This window comes from Neopelma chrysocephalum, unplaced genomic scaffold, assembly GCF_003984885.1.
Source record: "Neopelma chrysocephalum unplaced genomic scaffold, ASM398488v2 Primary Assembly neopelma1_94, whole genome shotgun sequence".
In the NCBI taxonomy this organism is placed as follows: domain Eukaryota; kingdom Metazoa; phylum Chordata; class Aves; order Passeriformes; family Pipridae; genus Neopelma; species Neopelma chrysocephalum.
Genome location: NW_020897756.1, coordinates 3,126,155 through 3,148,276, shown reverse-complemented (window position 1 = coordinate 3,148,276; position 22,122 = coordinate 3,126,155). Strand labels below are relative to the sequence as shown.

The 22,122-nt window shown below is 43.0% G+C and overlaps 1 protein-coding gene across 13 annotated transcripts in view; it reads left to right on the top strand.

Annotated features, from left to right (window-relative positions):
- The window catches only part of PTPRT (protein tyrosine phosphatase, receptor type T), a 443,814-nt gene that overhangs the window by 379,460 nt on the left and 42,232 nt on the right, over positions 1-22,122 (top strand). For 3 of the 13 annotated variants that reach the window (XM_027693979.1, XM_027693975.1, XM_027693974.1), the window contains 5 exons: positions 464-529; positions 7,492-7,539; positions 9,735-9,883; positions 15,662-15,739; positions 15,938-15,973. In XM_027693979.1, the coding sequence (XP_027549780.1) occupies positions 464-529; positions 7,492-7,539; positions 9,735-9,883; positions 15,662-15,739; positions 15,938-15,973 (377 nt within the window). The remainder of the gene's footprint in view (positions 1-463; positions 530-7,491; positions 7,540-9,734; positions 9,884-15,661; positions 15,740-15,937; positions 15,974-22,122) is intronic. The other 10 variants (XM_027693977.1, XM_027693984.1, XM_027693986.1 and 7 more) reach the window with 8 other exon arrangements.

Below are 22,122 nucleotides of genomic sequence, written 5' to 3'. Positions count from 1 at the left end.
TGGTAATGAACTATTTGCATTTCAGAGTTTGATGAAGCATGATTTATCATTAGACAATTTGCTCATTGTCTAAATATTCCAAAATTGTGGTGTTCTCACATTGGCGCTTCCCCTGTTTATTGTTATTTATATTAATAGCTCTGACATCTTTCTTTCCATTTCAAAAATGTCAAAGCACTTAACAGGCAAAAGTAAGTCTCATTATCCATGTTACTGCTGTGGCAAAGTGAGGGAAGAAAGAGGTGAGGGGATTTATCCATGGTGACACCAGTCAGTAGTAGAAGTGAAACACAACCCATCTCCAGCTCACTATTTTATTACTCACCACCCTATACAGCTCCTGGAAAAAGTGTAGGAAAATGGTAGCTCAGTACAAAAACCAGCACAAATACTTTGTATACTGAAAAGGAATTCTAGAGTTCTTATAAATCTAATTATGTGCTTTTCTTTTTTTCTCCTTTTGGATATTTTGTTCATCTGATTGGCCGTCGATATTTAGAAGAAATGCCTATTCCTACTCCTATTACTTGTAAGTACTTGACTGGGGATGATGTTTCTTGAGCATGCTCACCCTGTGGTAGTTCTGTGCTTGGTGGTATTCTTTTCTTTTACCACTTTTTTTTTACCATTCCATTTATCCTTGTCTTTCCAGCAGCTCGTGTTTAGTTTTCTCAGTTGCACACTTGTGTTTTCCCTGTTCTCCCATTGCACCCGTAATTGTGCCTGCAAACACATTAATGTCCATATATCAGTTATGGTTTAAAACTCTTCAAACTGAATATTCTTCTTTAGGTTGGATATTAGGAACAATTTCTTCTCCAGAAGGGCTGTCCAGCACTGGCAAAGGCTGCCCAGGGCAGTGGTGGAGTCACCAACCTGGAGGCATTTAAAAGACATGTAGATGTGGCACTTGGGGACATGGTTTAGTGATGGACCTGCCAGTGCTGGGTTAACAGTTGGACTCGATGATCTTTGAGGTCTTTTCCAACATAAATGATTCCATGATTCTATAAATGCTAATGGACAGATACAGTGTCCCAAGTGCACCTTTTTAACATTCCATTGTACGTAGCCAGACTTCAGGAAAATTCACACCTGAAAGATATTGTTGGGAAGCCATGGATACAAGCTTTTTAAAAATTCTAAGATTTCTGACAACTGCAACTTGACATGATGTCAGCAAACATCCCTGTTCCTGGAGTTGCCAGGTTCCCAGGGTTGGTTTAGATGGCTGGATTATGAAGTGGTTCAAATATTCAGATCTAAATCACCTGTCCAGTCCTAACGACAAGGCTGCATAATTAAGGCAGTTTTTAAGGCACATGAAAATGCTTCACACATTGGTATTTCCAGAGCCATCTGTTGTCTAAAGACTGAGGGGCTGGAAAGTAATCAGGGCCAAGCTGTTTCTGCTGGGATAATAGTTGTCTGAGGATCAGGAGGAGGAGAGGACTAGATCAATGATCTGAGGAAAGAGTCCTGGAGAACTGAGTTGGATGCTTTGCTGCCCTCAGAGGGTTGGGAGGGGTGGAAAGGCAGCTGTTAGTGCTGAGAGGAACAGCTCTGCCCTCTCCATCTCTCAGAAGCAGCAGCCGTGTCACTGCCATCCCCCTTTTCCCGGGAGCACAACCTGCCACACCTGTCAGGGCTCTGAAATCCAGAGTTGTCAAAAGGGCTCTGTCTGCCCTGCCAGTTCCTCCTGCTCTGCTGCTCCAGCAACCACATCCTTTGCCTGTTCCTACAGTTCCTCTTGGTCTTGGGGCTTTGTCCTGGAGACACACCAGGAGGGTGCTGAGCAGGTCAGCAAAACGAGTGTGTTAATGTGTTGCTGTTTGAGTTCTTCCCCACTTGAGTTGCTTCACATCCAAAGAACGGGGGCAGGAGTTGAGTCTGAGGATCCCTACGTACCATGGGTGGAGGGATCTCACTTTTCAATGACCTGTCAGAAAATTATTGAAAGAGGCCCCTTCCCCACTCCCTGGAGCATGTGAGGAGCCTCAGGACACCATCACAAACCTTGACTTTGCCCAGTGATGTCACTGTAAATGCAGAGTAACTCCAGTTCCTCTAGACCTCACTCTGCTTCTCTAAGGATGGAATTTGACCCTAAGTAGTCAGATGAAAGAGAAGTTTAACTAACTAAGGGATGCTTTTAACACATAGGTGCTGCTAGCTGCTTGAATTTCCTGATACAACCTTTCCTCTTCTGCACACTTGTCATATTTTACTGCTCTGGTTTCTTACAACCAGTAGCACCATTGCCTGAAAAATTCAGTACCAGGTTTTCCATTATAATTTTGCCTTCTTCCAGCAGACACCATGTGGTCAGTACGTTCCCTGCTCTACTATATTTTGAGATTTATATATTTAAAAAGATGAACCAACTTCTAAGCCCTGTCTGACCCATTTTACAGTGGCACCACATTGTTTTAAGCAGTCAGCTGAGGATTGCTCTGCTGGAGCAACCACAGGGATCCTTAAGGGGTCTCTTTGCTCTCTTGTAATGGCTTCTGGGGATCAATTTGCTAGAACTCTTTTTCTCAGGGAACAGTACAGTGACTCAGGAAAAGTGAAGAGAGAAACCTCAACAACAGTCAAGGCACAAGGAATATTCCAGTAGCGAGGGAAGAAATCAGGAGAATCCATGAAGGAGCAAACAGTGAAGTTTTATTGAGTTTCATGTTTCAAGGTTCACATGAAATAGGGTGTTGCATTGTGATTGCAGATGAAAATCTGAAGTTGCTAAGGACTGTGCAATTCTTAGCAAAGCTGATAGAAATTGCTACAGCCTCCCATAAGCAGAGAGGTTTGATTCAAGTTTATTTGAAATGTTGTGAAAATAAGAACAGCAATATGTATATATATATTTTTTTAAGTAGAATTGGTTTCCATGCTATGACTTTGTACCAATGTTTTAGTTCTGAGGCAAAATTCAGTTGAATGAGTTACCACCACTGAAAAGCAGGTTCTCAAATAGATCTGCTGGCAGACCTTTAAATGTGACCATATGGACTACATCACTTTATTTTTGGTTTCAGTTTCTGGACTTCAAAGTTGTGTTTCTTAGAGCAATTCTTGTCTACTTTCAGATAATTCCTCTCAACACTTTGTCATCTGCTATACTGGCATTTTTTCTTGTTAAGAAGGTCAAAATTCCCAACCTTAACTCTTCTAAACAATTCTTAGTGATAATTCTATTAAAGTCACAAAGAGTTATGTCATATGTAACTGGTTTTTACAGAGACAGGCCACAGCATTGTGGTAATTGGAGTTCTGCCTTCAGCCAGTCTTGTGTTCTGCTGAAATCCAGGGCTTAAAATCTGATTCTGCAAGATGGCTGAGCACTTTCAGCTCTGGTGAAACCAGTTAAAAATATTCATTTATAAGAGCAGCTCTTTTAGTTATTTTTGGTATATGTAATTATGGGATTTTTGTATAGCTACACTTGATTGAAAACTTCCTACAACATGTAGGAACAGGTGAAAGAGAAGGCCATAAAGGTCTTTAATATGCTTTAAGTGGAAATACAAACCCAGGAGGCCTCGATTCCTAACTTGTAACTCATCATATAATGTCCTTCAATTTACCCACCACCAAAAGCTGGTTCCTTGTGATTTGAGATCCTGGGACAGAACTTGTGTTTGTGCTGGGAAGAGGGAGCTGTGGAATTAGGGGTTCCTCTCCTGGTGCACTCCTTGCATCCCCATCCCCAGGGTGATGCCTGAGCCTTTTCAGAGGAGTTACTCTGTATTTACACCAATACAAATGGTGTCTAAGGTTGGTACAGAATTGCTGGCTGTCTCTTTGCACTTAAATGTAATGGGCAGTGCAAGATATCAACCCATCCACGTCTGAAAGCTTTTGGGTTTTTTTCCTGGCTGAAGCTGTAAAACACAGGCAGCAATTCATCCATTTTACAGGAGGGTTTGCCTTTAATGACAGACACCTCGTTTGCAACAGTATTTTCAACTGCAGCAACTCGTATCATGATTTTATTGTTTCCTCACCAAAAAAAAGGAATGGAAATGTTTTCTGTGTGTGGGTTGTTTGTTTTGCTTTGTTTCTTTCTCCTGGGCTGGGTAATGGCTGCAGAATGAAGTTTAATCAGGAGCGATATCAGACCAGGGAAGTGTTTCTGGAAATAGAGAGATTCATGTATGTGTTACAAGCACTCAGTTTAATGTTATCTATAAGAGAAGAGCACTCAATGGCCAAGATGATGTTTTACTTTTCCCCTGAACTGGCCAGAACTCCTTGGACATAATTACAACATAGGAAGCCCCTTCAACTGCCATTGCAATTTCATACCAGTTTTAATTGTTGGGTGGTTTCAGCTGGGAGGAATTGTCAAAGGTTATTAAGCTAAATTTATACTTACTTTTTTTTTTTTAAAGAGTTTGTGCTGAATTTATTTCCACTGTCTGTGGGACATTTGAAAAGAAAAAAAACCCTCATTATTTTATTTATAGGCATACCTTTGTATAACCACATAAATACAGAAATATCTCCATATATTTCCGTGGATGGTGGGATCTGCCTGCACAGGTCAGCTTGCTAAATCAGGATTTTAAGAAGAAACATTCTTGTAAGATGCTTTTCTCATTAAATGCTGGAAAAATAGAGTCGTTAATCAGTGGCTATGCCAGTCTAATGAAGGCAAATTAAAAAAAAAAAAAGAAAATGCAGAAAGTAGGTGAGATTTTATTTAGAACATGTCTGTGTGGTGATTGCAAGCCTAAACTTTGCAGGGGGCAGAGTTTGTGGCTGTCAGTACCAACACAGGCTTATATATATTGGATGGCTCTGACCTGTGTAAAGTTTCTAGGGTTGTAAGTAATTGTCTCCACAAAAAGTGATTGATTTGATCAAGTGAAGCTTGGATCATATTTCTCAAGACCCTCTGTTTGTGTGCACTCAGCACAAAATACTCAGAGCATATTTTGATTTACCTCTGCATTGCTTCACTTTCTCCTGTCAAGTGATGTTTGCTCTGTAACAATGGTCCTTGCTCTTCACTCCACCTGTACTCCCTGTGTTCCTGCCATAACCTTCCTTAGGCCAGGAATGCTCCTCAGCCCTGCTGAGGTTGCAGTCAGTGCAGGGGGAGCAGGGGATGAGGTGCAGATTGAAGGAGGACCATCAGAGCATGGAGGAGATTCCCCAAGTATCGGAGTGACGGAAGGCTCTGAACTCTCATTCCACTTGCTCTGTTTACAGATCTTTAGTGACCAAGACTTCACAGCCTGTCTGCCCTGTCAGCTTGAGAGACAGGCAGCTTTTCCTGCATGGAGTTGTCCCCAAGTTTCAAATGAACTGCCCTTCCCATGGCTGAGCCCTATTACTCACTCCCTTGCCCCTGCAGACAGTGAGAACAGCTCCCCTGTGGTGTCTTTTCATATGTTTGAAGACCTCTCAACCCTATTTGATTTCCTTTTCTCTAGATTAAAGATCCATATTTCCTTTGGCCTTTGCTTGTAGATCATGTTTTCCAGCTTTACCTTCCTTGTCCTCCTCTGTGTGTGTCCCTTTGGCACATGTTTTATTTGAAGTGCAGTGTTGCAGCAGAGCCCTCTCTTATCCTCAGTCACACCAAAAGGATCACCCAGGCCTTGCAGATTGTAGTGCCATGTATAATCCTCCCTTATATTTCACACCAGCATGAAACTGTTCTTCCAAAATGAATTTGTGATCTACCACAGATTGAGGGGATGGAGATCCTGTTCAATAGATCTTCTGTTTAACCAGTGCTCCCTGTTATTTGTATGACTCATCAGGGCCTGCCCTAAATTGCTGCAGATTTCATCATAAATAATGTGTGTACTCCTAGCAGTTTACTATGCACAGTTCTGCAAAAGGAGTTTTATTTTGTGGCTTTTTGAAACTGCTTATTGGAAACGAGGGCAATGTGCAATTCATGTCTGTGGGAGGAAATTTCACGTTTAAGTTACGTGATCTATACCTAATGTCTAAATTACCTGTGCATGCAAATCTGCATTACAGTGTATATAACCCATCCCTGGGAAACATCTAAAATTAAATCTGTCAACATAAACGTATGAGAGTTCTGGAGGAGTGGCAGTTACAGCTTTAACATTCATGTAGAATTGATAGAAAAAGTTAAAGAAGAGTTTGAAGCTGTTTTTAAAAAATAATCCCTGACGCTTATCCAAACCTCTGCAAAACAGGAATCTGATCCTGCAGATACTTCCAACAGAAAATATTGCTTGAGCTCTCTGATTAATACCCGTGGCATTAAATGGCTTGTGCTCAATACCAGGTTTGCATTCCTTGAGTGTTTAAGTGGAACTCTGGCAATTTTAATGTAGTGCTTCAGATTTTATGTCTGATAGAAGTTTCAAAAATAACTGAATCAAATCTCCATCTTTTTTTTTTTCCAAAACCCACACTAAATTGAGGTTCACTGCCAATACTTTTATCCTTGCTTTAGTGGGGTCACCATCAACTGCCTGATTATACAGCTGATTTCATTTTTTTTACTCAACATCGAGCATCTTTCTGTCTCATCCCTCCTGTGTGTGTGTAGTGCTTCTAAACATCATCTCTCCATTTACAAGCCCTACAAGGGGCAACCCACTAAACTCCATCCACGGACTCCTGTTTTCTTCTTCACACATTCCCCTTAAACGTAACCCGGCCATTAATATCACCTTATTCCCGTGCTGACATTTCAGTCTCTTCACCCTGTGTTGATTGTAGCACTCTTCTTCCCAATATCTGCCTGGGCCTTTATTTCCTGCCCTTTTCAGCTGCATAATGCATGGGTGGGGAGGTGTCTGCTCAGTGCCTGGTGTCAGGCTGTGCTGGGCACACTCTGGGCACCCGTGATTGACACTAATGCTCCCGGAGCAGCTTCATCGGGGCGTTGCAGGGCTGTGTTCAGGGGAGGCTGGTCAGTGGGGAGAGCAGGAGCCCTGTCACTGATGTGGCTTGTCAGTGATCCGCAGAGATCTCTATTTTTGGAAGCAGCATTTCCAGATGAATGCTTTTCCAATTCCTAAGGCATTTTTGACACACTGGGAAATAAACCTCTACCTAGCTGCGGGTTTAAGTCACATCCCTAACATTCTGGAAAGTGCTAGTCATTTGATTTTATAATCCTTTCTATGAATTATAATGATGGCAAGGACCAAATAGGCTTAGTCCTGTGCTGCCACTCTCTCCAGACACGGAACGGCGGCAGAAAAGGCACATTCAGAAACCGAGAGCCCCTTGATGTGTCTGGCGAGCTTAGCTCTGAAATCCTCAAAAGAGATCTGTCTTCCTTTTCCCTCTAAATTTAGATGGAGAAGTTTTACGTTCTTGAATAGAGAGGGAGAAAGGTGGAAAGTGATAAATAAAATTGTAGCGTTTTGAGGTGCCAGAAGCGTTTTGTGTTCCCTGGTCCCCCTGTGAGCTCCTGCGCAGGGGCGGCCGGTTTGTGTGGGCGAGTTAGGTTGGGACCTTTAAACTCATGTCACCTTTTCTTTTTAGGCATTCAAGCCAATGTTTTAGGGGCCTCTCTGTCTTCTACAGGACCAGGTAGAACTCCTTTGCATAGGGCTGTTGTAAGCAGGCCTTTGGGGACTAATGGGCTTGGGTTTGGGGTTATTTTTTTTCCTGCCTAGGACATGCAGAAATGTTGTTGCTCAAAGAGAAAACAAGTTTGCCAATTCCGGCTCTTTGTAGCCTGTTGGCATTTCTGAAAAAAATACCAGGCCGTGGGGACTTACAGATAATAACTGCCACAAATAATTGCATTTGGATTTAAAAAGGAAGTCGCCCTTCTTGACTCACCATTTTTAAACCTCAGTAGTGGTCGTCTGTAGGGGCTCACCCCAGCAGTCCAGAGTGCTTGTTATTAAAGACTTCTGCATTTTGGATTAGTGTTTCCCACTGAGAGATTTTAATTCCTGTTGCCAAAAGAATTCACACAGGCATGTGCTATTAGCAAATCTGAAGGATTATGGAACCATACAGCAGAGTTAATACACTTCAAGACTATTGCAGCGACCACAGGTACCACAGCACAAATAATAGGGGCTCCCATGTCTGCAGCTCTGAGCTAACATTGCCCAACACTGGAAGCAAAGCTTTTAACATCATTAAACACCAGCTTTTTGCTTCATCACTCGAGGACTGTTCCCCTTTGTATCTTCATCTGCAGGAGTGGGTGCACCATGGGGGCGTGGGGAGATCTAAACATGCCCCCCGTGGTTACGTACCCAATTTGAACAGCTCTGGGTTTGGATTGGAACCACTAATTGTAAAAGGCTGAACCCCAGCTGGAGGAGCAGATGAAACATGTGTTTGTTCTAAAGTTTGCAGCAAACATTCGAGTTTTCTCCATAAATCTGTGCTCTCCTGATCTGGATTATCCACTTGCTTTAAAAAAGTCTTTTTCCCACAGACACAGGCAAAGGTTTTAGCTGTCTTTGACCCTTCGTTGCAAACGAGTGTGACTGGCCAAGCTGCCCATCTCCTGAAGGCTGGGGCTCAGCTGTGTGCTTGGAAATGCCACTCTGTCATGTTCTGTGGATAAATAAAGCCTGTTAGACTATGCTGCAAGGAGTATCTTTTTTAAGAGTCTAATGAAGTTTAAAAGACAGGTAGCACTTACCATAAGCCTGTAGTTTTAGAGAGGAAAAACCTCTTTGCACAATGATTTAGTCATTAGGATTTTTTTTTCTTCTTTGAGTCAGAGGAAAGAGAGAAATCTAAAGCTCCTTCTTACAGTAATCTGTTTTTCTCCCTTTTATTTTGTTTTATTTTCTTATCTAGGGAAGTCGTGTAAGCAAAGTTCTTTGCTGGCGCCAGGGATTTGTGTGATATTTTTTCAAGGTGTGGATTGTAGAATGTCACACATTCATTTTTAAAGGGTTTTGCTCTCTGATACAAATGAAGCACAGGGCAGTCAAATGTCAGTGGAAGCTTAGCAGCTCACTTTTCCTGCTTCTCTCCATTTTCTTGTTATTAGCTGTGTTTGCAAAGGAGGAGCCTCTTATGCTCTCAGCTCTGGAAGTGTTTTCAGAGCAGGCAGCGTTTCTGCTTTGGCCAAAGTTTTTGCTGTCTCCTCAGAATAAGAAAATACCTTTTTTTCCTGGAGCACAGGTATATGTGGACATTTCTAAAACAGTTTCAGCCTTTGATTTGCCCCACCCCTCACTGACTGTGGGTCCTCAGTGCAGTTTGGGCGTGTATCAGGATTTAGGAGGCCGCTGCCCTCATTGCTGTGGTGGGGACAGGACAAAACTCTGCTCCAGCTCTCAGGTCGCACAGAGACAGGTCCCCTGGAGCACTCTGAGAAAACCCCTGGTGCAGACACCCCACGGGATGGATGCAGATGTCCCATCACCTCCGAGTGAGTGGTGCTGATCACTGCCCCCATCCTGAGCCCTCTGCTCTTCCTGGAGTGGTTTCCACCCTCTCCAGGGGCTGTGCCTATGCCACCCTCTCCAAGGATGAGGTAGCACTCCCACTGCTGGGGTGATGCAGGTTTGTGCAACAGAAGTGACTGGGAGGGTCAGCTGAGCTCACAGACCGGCAGCACGATGTTTGTTGTGCTCCACAACAGTTACATTCAGAAGTTGTGGGCTCTGCTCTCGTGCAGTTTGTCAAACACCCTGCATGTCTGACCGAGTGGGATAACTGTGGTTTGTCAAAATATTTTGTCGTTGCTTCGTTTTTAATGAGGGAAAACTGACCTTGGTTTCTCCCCTCTCCAAACTGCCCCAAAGGAAGCTGGCCAAGAAGCAGAAGGAGACTCAGACCAGCACGCAGAGGGAGATGGGTCCCGTGGCTACTTCTGACAAGACCTCCACCAAACTCAGTGCTGTGCACAATGAAGAAGCTTTTTCTTCCAGCTGCCAAGATGTTAATGGATTCAGTAAGTTTAACTTGCTTGCAATGGATATGACCCCCTTGGAGAGCTCTGGGTTCCTAAAAGGACCTATTCCTATGGGCCCAATGTTGAGGAGTTAGGAATGGCAGTGATAGAGATCCTTGCAAAATCTTCACAGAAATCTGGAATGTCTCTGACACTGCCCCTGTTTTAACTGTTAGACAGGTGGAGAGCATTCCTGCTGGCTCTAAATCTACTGAGAATAATTCATAGTCTGTTCTAATAACTCCATCAGACAGTCAAAGAGGCACATGTTTATTTGTTCCTTAGAAATATCTTTTCCTTTGTGAGTAGGAGAATCAAATCAAATCACTTAGCTGACTTGTAGGATGAAATAACATTTTCTGTATGAAATTGTTATGAAAGAAGTCATGGTTTCCTGGCTAGAGAACTGGAATGGAAAGACAGCATTTCTTCTTTTTGTCTGTGTCCTCGCTTTATTCTTCACACAGGTTCAGTAAAACTGATCTTAGTTAACACTTGTAAACCACTCAGACCTCTGTAGCTCAAAGAGTTTTGTGGGTAAAGCAGCACAAAGTCATCCTTTAGCCTCTCTAGATGCAGGCTGAGTGCATGGTGGATTGCATGGTGGATTTGTAAACTTTTTTCGTATTAAATAAATATAAACTTAGACACTCTGGGCATGTCACTCCTTCTTTTGACACTGAGCCTGCTAGTCTGGACAGGGAACAGCTCTGAAACTCAAGGGTGTACTAAAACTCTTTAGTGAACTGGTTTTTTCCCCTAATTACTAACATGGATGTGCTCATGGTACAAAATGTGTTTTTTCACTGACACTGATTCTTTGTAATCTCAGATTGAGTGGGACAGGCTGAGTGAATTCTTCCTTTCCCTCTCTCTGTAGGTCATGTCAAATTCCATCTGCACTTGTTGCTGCTGCCACTCTGGGTAACACACCCTGAGATGGATAAATAGGTGTTTGGGACCAGCAGGGCCAGCAGTGAACACTTTCCTCTGATATTAAATTGACTTCAGTCAAAATCTAATTTTCTCAAGCTCTGAGTAGCTCTATCTCCCGAGGAGGCAGCAAGAGTTGTCTGGGGTTCATATCTTTGAGAGGCAGGATAGCAGCAGACAGTGCTGGAGCAGCCACCCCAGAGCAGCCAGGGCAGCTTGGCTGAAATGTCCGGGGAAAATGCAGTGTTTAACACTTCCTTCAGAATCTGGATTTTCAAAAGTCTGGGGGTTCTTTTTCCAACCAGAGACAAGCTTGAAATGTGACCTCATTTCTTTCCCTTGGTATTTTGACAGACTAATTAAAACAGCTGAGTCATTTGCTTGAAATGGCAGCTACAGAATATATGCTGTATCAAATTTGGTGAGAAAGCATCCCTCCAGGTTTTCTCTTTTTTCAATCAGTTAGACCTTTGCTTGTCTGACATCACTGCAGATTTTACCAGTCTCCCCCTGTAACACAGCCTGAGTCAATCATGGGCTGACTCTTTTTGGGGTTTTCCCTCTTTATATCCATGAGAAATAATTATTAATGAACCTTCATGATTTCTCCCAGTTTTTGACTGCCAAGTCCAGGATGCTGAGGTGTTGGAGGTAAGTTCTGTGCAGTAGTGTGCACATGCTGATACAGGAATTTTATGGGTAAAAACCTTCCTTAAAAAAAGAAAGACATAATAAAGTTTAATACTTGAGGGTTTCTATACAGGCCTGCTTTGGAATAACATAATAAGATTAATTCTTAACTTTCCTGCTAACTAATGGAATTTTACTGGGGGTTATCCATCCTAGCTGGTGAAATCAACTGTCTTGAGCAGCAGTCAAAGTCCTTCTGAAATTGTCTCTTTGCCCCTAGTGGCAAATAGAATTTGCAGGTATCTCCTGATGGGGAGTCACCCTCTCCATGCTGCCCCTCAGCTCTGGGAGCCTGACTTGGCTGCAGCAGTGACATGGAAATACCCCCCTCCTTCTTGGAGAAAAGTCCACCAAGAGAAGCGAAGTGTTCTCAGTCCCAGGATCACCTTGGGAGCTCACAAAAGCAATCAAATAGAACACGACCACTTGCTAAGTAGGATCCCTCACAGTTATTGAGTGACTTGCAGACAGGTTTATCTCCAGAACACGTGTCCTTGCAGGGCTTGTGTCCTTCCCTTCAGTTTTGACTTTCTGTCACAATAATTTTGATAATTTTGCAGGCAGAAGAAATTCAGTGAGTCCCTATAGAAGCTTTTCTGTTCCCATGGTCCCTCCAGCTTGGCCAGGGCTCTGCTCCTGTGGCAGAAGGACTTTTGCTCTCCCTGGGTGAGCCCTGCCCACCCTCCTGCTGTAGCTTCCCTGTCTCACTGCCCTGTCACCTCCAGCAGCTCTCAGAGGTGCTGCCTGGTGCTCTACATCATGAATGAGATCAAAAATGAACAGCTGCCCTTCTGCTTCTCAGCCCCTCCTTCTCTGAGGAGACATCAAGACCTCAGGTCTTGCTGAAAGTGGTAGAAAATTGGGCATTTATCTTTCCTGGCCTGAAGCAAAGCCCCTCATCCCTCCTTCCATTCTGCAGAGTTAGTTGTTATCCAGGCAGGATTCTTATTGATGCATACAGGGGTCTAAATTAAAGAGGTTTTTTCATCTCAGCCTCTGTCTCTGACACCATATGGAATTGGAGAAGGTGTTTGCTGAAACATAAATTAGTTCATGGCTGGTCCAGCTTGTCTGGTTTTACTCAGGTATTATGTGGAGGTGAAGCAGGCTCATCGTAGTTGTTTGTTTCCTCAAGTATCATGCTTTTTAAAAAATAAAAATACATCCTAAATCCCTTAGAGGTAGATGAAGGTCCTTGGGTGTTGGAGTGTGCTCTTTGGTGTGCAGGAACATCTGGAGAGCAGCACAGTCACACGTAGATGTTGGTCTGTGCAGGGTTATTATGAGACAAGATGGCAAATTGGAGGCAAGATGGGCCTAAATAGTCCCCCAGTATCTGCAGTGACCAGAAGGGTGTGCAGGGGGTTGTCACCCCCCAGAAATCCCGAGCAGTTTGGCAGGGATGGGAGAAGCAGCAGGACATGAGCTGGGCAGTGATGCGCTGCTGATGTGTTCTGCTCTTCTGGCTGTGCAGTTCTGAAATGCCACAGACCAGGCTTGGCCAGGAGAATTCCATGTCCCCAGCAGAGCCATCCTGACATCCTGGCAGGGGTTCTGGCAGGAACTGTTTGATTCTGAGGATTTAATCCCTTAAAATGCAGCCAGTTTTGCTAGAAACTGCCTTATGAAGGTGTGCTTAACTTCTGTAACATCTCACTTTGGGAGGAGACCCCTTTCCAGACACCCTTCAGGAGTGAGACTGATACAGATGAGGTCTGTGGCTTTAGTGTTCCAGCATTTTGGAAGTGGGGGAGCTGAGTTTTGCAGTAGTAGACACTACTACACAGTTACTAAGGTACTCTGCTTTTATTTAGGAGAACAAGATGAGAGGAAGATGTAGGCAAGTGGCACTCAGGATGTTAAGGATCCTTTTGAACCAAGAAACATATAAACTCTCACCTTTCCATATCCTGAGTGTTTTTGTGATGAGTGACATGCAAAGGTCTTTAGATTTGCTCTGACTCACAAAAGATAAATACAGCAAGATCTGATTCTTACTCCTACCCCACAATTTTCACTCATAATCTGGTCACCTGCTAAATGCAGTCCAAGGACTTGTAGGGTCATGAATATGAGGTGTTTTCTTTAGTAAAAAAAAATTATTAAAAATAAAAAATAAACCCACATTTCATCAAAGGCATAAAAGGAAAATATACTAAATTCCCTTTTACTGGTTTGCATGGGATTTTTGTGGGGTTTTCTAGCACAAAAGAAATCTTATAAAAATGAAAGAAGAATAATTTTCAGACTAGGAAGAAGCCTCCACCACTCTGCATGACTAGAGGGATCTGTCATGTGGCCTCACGTGCCACTCCAGGGAATACAAAGAGAATTTTTAATGAAGTCTTAATCTCTACCCTGATATGAAATCCTCTCTGGACGTGTTCCCTTTGATTACAGAGCCGAGTGCTTGTAAGAACCTCTGGTTAGGAAGCAGCACTATGTACACATTTCATTATACAAGCCACTACCTGACTGATTTGGGGAAGAAGTTCTCCAAAGTATTGGGAAACTTTGTTGTTGTTGTTGTTATGTTTTCTTTGTGGTTTGTTTTTTTTTTTGGGGGGGGGGTTATTTTAGTGTTTGTTTGCTTGTTTTGGGGATTTTTGTTCATTTCATAAACCTCAGTTGGTAACATTTTTAATCAAACTCACTGAAGGGAGGTGTTTATCTTCAGCTGCCTCAGTAATTTATCCTTAGCAGTTCTGGAAAGGCAATAAGGCCCTGTGAGTTCTTTACACTCCCAAATTCCAGAAAACCTTCAGTCCTGCTCCAAGCCCTGAGCACTGACTTGCTCTGTGGTGCTGGGCAAACCAGTTCCTCTGTTTAGATGTTATTTTATGTATCTGCCAAAGTGGCCACGTTCTGAGTGTGGTAAGAGCAGGGTCTGATTTAGGCTGACAAAGAGGCCCCAGAGGAGAGAAGCTCTCTGACTTCGGGCAGCTGGGGCAGAGCTCCAGCAGACTCTAAACTATGAAAAATTCGATTGTTTTAATGTGTTTTCAAGTGGTGTAAGTCTGAAAATATGCTGGGAGAACTCAGAGTGAGAGCAAGTTCATTTACTAGATGATTATAAGCTGCTCAGGAGGTAATTCTGCTGACTTTATGGAACTCCCTAGACCAGTGACTTCTTTGGTTTTCCCCATAGAATAACTTGAAGTTTTTAAGCGATGTTTGCTCCAGAGATACAAAAATTGCTTCTGAAATTACTTTGATGTACACTGAGTTTTATCTACTTCCACTGGGCTGTGGAATAGTTTTTCCTGTGTTATCTGCTGTCATCTTTCTGATGTACTGAGATTTGTATTAGCTTGTTTCCCAACATTCTGAGGAGATAAATAAATGCCTGTAACTCTAAGAGTGAATGCAGAGTGATAACAAAAGGATATGCCTTCAAAAATGATGGATTACCATAAGAATGTACATGTTTGCTATTGTTGGTATAAACCAACCTCATCAATTTACTATCAAGACAAGAATCTACCGTGAAGATGTTGAGCCTTTCCAAAATTGTTTGATTAATATGGAAATACTTGATTTTATTAATATGGAAATTTGTGGATTCTTGTCCTGAGAAATCTGTTGCTTTAATGGGAAAAGGCAGGGATGCTTGTCCTGCTGAAAGAACCCAACTCACAGGGGAAAGGATTAGGGGCTTTACTGTGAACAGCCCTGGGTTAAAGAACAAGTCCCTTTTAATCTTGTGCTGTTTTAACCAAAAAATTGCTCCCCTGCCTGTGTATTTTTGTGGTTTATTTTACTGTTAATACTGACTTTCTGTAGTTTGTATTTTGGGGGTCATTTTTAAGAATATTTCTCCTAGAGATAAAACCATAAGTTTGCTCCTCTGGTTAAAAAAAATGATATTTAGACTAGAGACCTGTGAATGTAGCTGTATGTGTATCCCGTGTAGGAACATATTGATTTACAGTAACTATAATACTATATTTGGGGTGTGGAGTGCTTATATTAAAGAAAATCCATCATGATGACAATGTAATAAATGTAATATGCATGTCGAGATGAAAAATATAATTCATTTTGATAAGCCTTATATATCCCATATTACTGTGTTCTTTGAGGAACATTCTCCCTGTTCTCTTTCTCTCTCTTAATATATGTCTAAAGTCTTTTCCTTATGTCTTTCCTACCTAGCATCACCCTCTCCTTGTTCATTTTCTGTCCAAAGCAAAACCCTTCAGAGCAAATCTATGTTGAATTCCTACTACTCAGGTACTAGTGCCAGACTTTTCTTTCGTTTCTAAATTTCCTTTGCTTTTTTATGTTTCCCAATATGACCTATAGACTGAGGCTTCTGAGTGTGACACACAGCTAACCTGGTTTTCATTTTCTGTAACTTTTTTTCCTGTTGATCTTCTGTTGGTTTCCATTGATCCGTGTCGTGTGGGTGAACGGAATTCCATCTCAAAGTATCATCAGACACTGTCCCATCGACCACGCTGTTAGGTAAGGAGACAGGTATGGCGTATGGCACTGGAGAGCAAACACACTCATTGTATCCTGAAAATAACTTGGAGAGAGCACTGCTGAGTGTTTGGGTTCCAAAATCACGATTAATCCTCTGGTCGTGTGTTAATTGGAAAGCTTTCGTTTCATTCCTGTTTTATTACTGTTATTAATTGATTTTTTTTTTAAAGGAAAGAACAGTTCAAAAATGAAGGTTTAGGAATTCTAACAAGTATTTGGTGTTTCTTTTTGTGAATGAGGTTTGGGTTCTGGGCCAAATTCCCACACACAGCCTTGCCTTCAGCTCAGTTTTGACTCATGGAGATGGCTGTACCTGTGCAGCCAGCACAGAATCACAGAACTGTTTGGTTTGGAAAGGCTCTTTTTTATGGAGACAGGCTGGAAGAGCTGGGGGTGTTCAGAGCAGGCTTCATGGAGACCTTAAAGCCCCTTCCAGCACCTAAAGGGGTTCCAAGAGAGCTGGAGAGGGACTTGTGACAAGGGAGTCACAGGACAAGGGGTGATGGCTTTAAACTGAAAGAGAGCAGGTTTAGATGGGACATTAAAAAAGAAACTCTTCCCTGTGAGGGTGGGGAGGCCCTGGCACAGGTTGCCCAGAGAAGCTGTGGCTGCCCCATCCCTGGGAGTGTCCAAGGCCAGGCTGGATGAGGCTTGGAGCAACCTGGGCTAGTGGAAGGGGGCCGAAACTTAGATTCTTTAGGTTCCCTTCTACCCCAAACCATTCTGATTCTCTGATTTATGAGTTCCTCTGCTATGAAGCAGAAAGATGATGTGTGGTTGATCAGAATCTCACCAGTGGTGTTTATCAGACCTGTCATTTTGGATTATCTGCAGTAAATGCTCCCTCCCAGACACAGCAATGTGCAGTGACTGCCTAAAACATCACTCAGAACACTAGACCAGGATGGAATTACAACCAGTGGCTGTTCTTTGGCTTCCAGACTGACAGCCTGGGCACAGAGGCTTGGAGGGGCTGCCACAACACACACATTCATCCTGTTGTCTGTCACAAGCTGACAGCAATGGATGAGGCCTCTTGGAATGAGGTGGGCAGGGAAAGGAGTCCATTTTCCAGAAGGTTTGTTCTCGATTCCCAGAGGCTCAATAAAAAAGTCCAAAGCCAGGTTTATCTTTTGGCTTGCCTCAGAAACAGGGCCCTGACCTGCAGTTTGCTGGAAGATGTGAAACTTCTCTGTCTTGCACTCAGCATCTGGGAAAACATGATCATCATTTGGGGGAGCTGTTTCCCCTCTCTGTCGTGACAGAATTATGGTGTGAACTGCACATTTTGTCTTCTGAAGCTCGAGGAGCAATGAACAGGTTCAATCTGTACTTCTCATGGCAAAGCAAAAGCCAAAAAAGCCCCGAAAACTTTTAAAATCCCAAATTTTAGAGAGGAAAAAGAAGAAAAGGGAATTTAACTTAGGTATTCAAAACTCTTTCAAACTTTTACTAACCACTATATCTGAGTAAGGATTGATTTCCCTGCTTTACACACGGGATGTGAAGTTTAGAGCACTTTTAAGACATGAATTACACTGACTGGTCACCCCCCCAGTTCCACCTGAATTTAACAGGCTGTGAAACATTCCTTGGCACTGGAGAAATTTCTGTCTTGTGACTTGAAGACAAATTAAAACCTTGGTGTTCTGGCTTCTCAGAAAGATTCATCAGACCTTGGATGTTGCTGTATGAGCAAAATAAGTTTAATTTTTGATGTTCCTTAATATTCATTCCCAGGAAAGAGAAAGATATCTTAAAAGGGACATCAGTCATCCCACTACCAATATCCATCTCTGGGCTCTGCCTGCAGTTCAGTACTGTGTGTTCCCATCTGTTGTACATTCTGCTAATAAATGTTCTGTATCTGCAGTAGTAGATGACTCCCTAGGCTTGGCTGGGACAAGATTTGTTGATAGTAAGATCCAGGGGATTTTGGTTTTGCCTCTCCCCTATCCCATGCTTGATTAATCCTTTCTTATGTAATGCATGTTTTTAGTGAGGTCGTTTTCTCTTCCAGTCCCAGACAACTCTGGATTTTAAACGTTTCTCACAAACACCTTCACTGGAGAACTGAATGTCTGACACTGAGAAATAAAAGAGGTGGATGTCCACCTGAAGAGGAGGGAGCACAACCTGAGAGGTTGTTTTTGGGAGAAAATGTTCGTGGCCAGCAGCTCTTGAGGATGTTCAGAGGATCTGATCAGTGCAGTCTCTCCCAGGGAACCAGCATGTCTTTCCCTTGCATCCACTGTCATCTCCCAGCAGTGTGTGAGGACATTTAGCCTTGTTCTCCTTTCAGCTGCTCATGAGGATCCTCACAACAGGAGCTGCTGCCTTCCAGAGAGGATGGGGACTGCAGTGCCTTGTAGCTGCTTGCAGATGGGCAGAACAAGCAGGGAGAGCTCCTTGTCATGAAACTGGCTTGGGCTTAGAAAGACAGAGACATTTTCCCTGGATTTCACTCTTACTTAGCTTGGATGGGCTTTGCCCATTCTTAACCAGTCTGCTGTGGGTGTATCCACAACCTGGTTTGAAGGACTCAGAGGTGTTAAGAAGCCAATATCGCTGCTGTAGCAGCATTACTGGTTCTTTTAACTGTGGGATGAGTTATTTTTATGCAATGGAAGCTCAAAAATCAACGGCTTGACCTGTTCAGTTGTATCTGCAGCCTCCCAGGCCATGTCAGCCCCTGACAAGGAGCTGTGGGAGAGGCTTCCCCATCATTTCACTGTGCTGAGGTTGGCAGCAGAAGGAGCAATGGAGGGGCAGACCCTCGTAGGGATCCTTGAGCTGAACTTCTCTTACATTTCTTTCTGCCTGCAGAACATCAGGTGGTTTGGAAAACTCTCTTTTCCAGCCATTAATGGCTTCTAGTTTCCTGTGGGGTTTTGAAGCTGCCAGTAGTTTTTCAGCTGTAACTAATGAATTGCTCTGAAAGGTGGGTAGGTCTGGCACCTTCTTCTCACCAAGGAGACAAAGAGAGATTTGACTTGGCAAGGCCCACACAGCTGAAGAGCTGTGGTTACACTTGTCCCCAAATCTTTGCCCACCTCACCAAAGGAACTTTGTGCCTTTAACAGGATTTTTTTTCTAAGCTAACTGATGAAGAAAATGTGTGGAATAGTTTTTATACGATTAGAATGCTCTTGCATAAGGTGTTAACCAAGCAAGTCTTAAAAATCTCTAGAACCTGGAGAAAATTACTTAGTTTTTTAAAAAAATTATGGATATGTGGCTATTTCACAGCCTTTGAAATGGAAGGTGCATCCTCTGTTCTCTGTCAAGCCTGCTGTCAGAAGGCTTTTTGTTAAGGCTTTTCATAGCTCAGTTGATATCATTTGATAAGGGATGTTTTGACTCTGCTTTGCCATAGCACTGTTGGTGTTGTAGACAGTACATTATAGCTGGATATTTATCATATAACAAAACCTTGATGCACACAAAAAAGCAAATTATTTTTTCCAGCTTGCACCATATCCCTGGTGTAAGGGCAGGAGGTATCAGCCATGCTGGAGTCATCCTCAGGAGATGTCAAGATGACAACTCTTACTCTAGTGTAGAGAGACTGGCTCTGTGTGTAATTAAATCCATCACAAACACCACTCAAAACATAATTTATTTTGTGCAAAGGATGTCTTACCACATCTTATCACTTGCCAAGGCTAAGAGAATAAAAATATAAGCAGAGATGATAGGCCTGTCATTTCAGACACAGAAGGAATTCGTGGCCATTAAAGCAAAAGTTTTGAAAGAAACTTCTCCATGTATAGAAGATGACACATTAGTTCAGCTTTGCTTTTAGTTGTCTGAGGTATAAGTTGGTTTTCTGGTCAGGAGGCAACATCATACTCTGTGTCCAGATATCCCTTTCTCTAACTGTGCTTACAAAACAAGATGATATCTATAAAAGCATCTAAAGCTTTAATCCCCAAAGGTGCCTGGAGGAGCAGGTCCCCTCCCAGCAGCCTTACTGGGATGTTGCACAGGGCTCTGATCGTACAGAGTCACTTTGAGACTGGGAATCTAATTCCTCAGCTGCTCTTCATCTTTATCTGTGACATCTGTGGAGAAGTTTATCAGTTTTTCTGTGGAGGGAAACATATTTATTTCCCTTGTCTGGGTAGCACAAAAGTATATAATACAAGATGGTGTAGCAGCAATAGGCAGGCAATAGTATCTCACCCTCAGGGTTACTCATCAAATGGGGGAAGATTCCACCTCACTGACCTCTGCTCCAGCTCCCCTCTGCATGCTGGGCTCTGTTCTGTTTCTTTTGGCAAAATAAGACCTCAGAGTTGAGTTCAGCAAGTTCATGATTATTTTCTCCAGCAGAGAGAGTCACAGAAAGCACCATTTCATAAGCAGGGAGAGTTTACAAATATTTGAAGTCAACATAGTTAAATTTGATCCTCTGCAGTTACACACTAAACATGTGAGCTGAGATGCCTGAAATGTCTCCCAGTCAGACTAGTTATGTGAGAGCCAGTGAATCATTAATTTAATGCCTTCTGCAAAAATTCAGGGTGTTCTGTGAACTCGTAGGCTGATCATAGAATGGTTTGGGCTGGAAGGAACCTTAGAGATCATCTCATTCCACCCCCTGCCATGGGCAGGGACACTTTCCCCTACAGCAGGTTGCTCCAAATCCCATCCAGCCTGGCCTTGGACACTTCCAGTGATGGGGAATCATGAATGTGCCAGCATCTGAGTTGGCAGAGGGCATCTTAGTGTGGGGAGTAAGAGTATTGCACTGGAAAGGGTTAACAAACCGGGGTAACAGCCCTTGCTGTCACAAGCTGCTAATATTGGAAATGATCCTCTCATTAGGAACATGTTTCCAGCAACATGCAGAACACCTGTCTTATTTACAGCTGCACAAAAAAGAACTGTGGAAAACTGGAAATGGTTCTAGGAAAGGACCAGGACCCTGAGCAGCCTGCCCTAATGAGACTTCAGAAGCTCTCAATTGATTTACTTTATCAAAGAGGATCTGAAGAAGTGATTTGATCAGTGCCTGCATGGGTCAGGATTTCAAATGCTCAGAGGGCTCTTTAACAGGAGGTATAATAAGATTCAGTGCCTGCAATCGAAGCTAAGCAAAATCAAATTGCAATTAGGAAATGTTTGGACAGCGAGGGTAATTAACCATTGCCACAACTTTTGGGGTCAGAGTGGAATCACCACATCTTGAAATGTTTTAATTTGGGTTATTTTTTGGAACTGTACTCCATCTTTGGTATGCAATGAAATATGATGGTGTGTGTTCCTGTCACAAATATGAGGACATATGACTAGAAATAAAATGTGCACGTGAAGTATAATCCAAAAAGCCCCTATGCAGGATTCTGTATGTTTAGTAGTTTCTGAGCACTAGAGTGAATTATTTCGTGCAACTTTCCCACAAAAAAAAGTTGTTTTCTTGCTTTTCTTTTCTGACCAAAAACTCGTGGAAGGCACTGCCAAAAATTTAGTGAAAAGTCTTGGTCAGTTTGTCCTGCAAAGTCATCCTCTTCTGCAAGGGACTGGGGACATGTTTGTGAGAAGCTGACAGAGAAAAGGGACTGTGGAAAATTGCTTTGACTTGCCTTTAGTGCAACAATTAAAGTACAAGCCTGACTTTGCTGATATCTATTGTTGTCTTTTCCAGTAATAATTGTGCCAAAAGGAATGAGATGTGGTTCATAGCTGCAACCTGCAGGAAAAGCAAAGCCCATTTGCCAACCCTCTAAAGACTCTTTAGGTTGACTGTCCTAGTGAGAGATCACTTGGGTGCTCCCTCCCCTCCTACCTGCACTGTGAATTGTTCACAGGATTGCTGTGAACAGCACATCTTGGAGAGGGTGCCGTGCCTTTCTGAGCAGCTCATTAACCACACTGAGCTCCACACTCATGGGCTGATGAGATGGAGGAGGAACAATGTGTTACTTGCATCAGGCTTTAGTAGCACAAGGTGTAAACTCCAGGCTCTCCTCTCAGTGGCAGTTTGTCTCCCTAAAAGCACCTCTACACTTTCCCTGGCCCGGATAAAGTGCTGGTGCCAACAACAGACAGGCTGGAGCTGCTGCAGTTGTTGGGATCGGGTTTTCTTGCAGGTAGCACAGAGGATGTGCACGATGTGTTTGTCA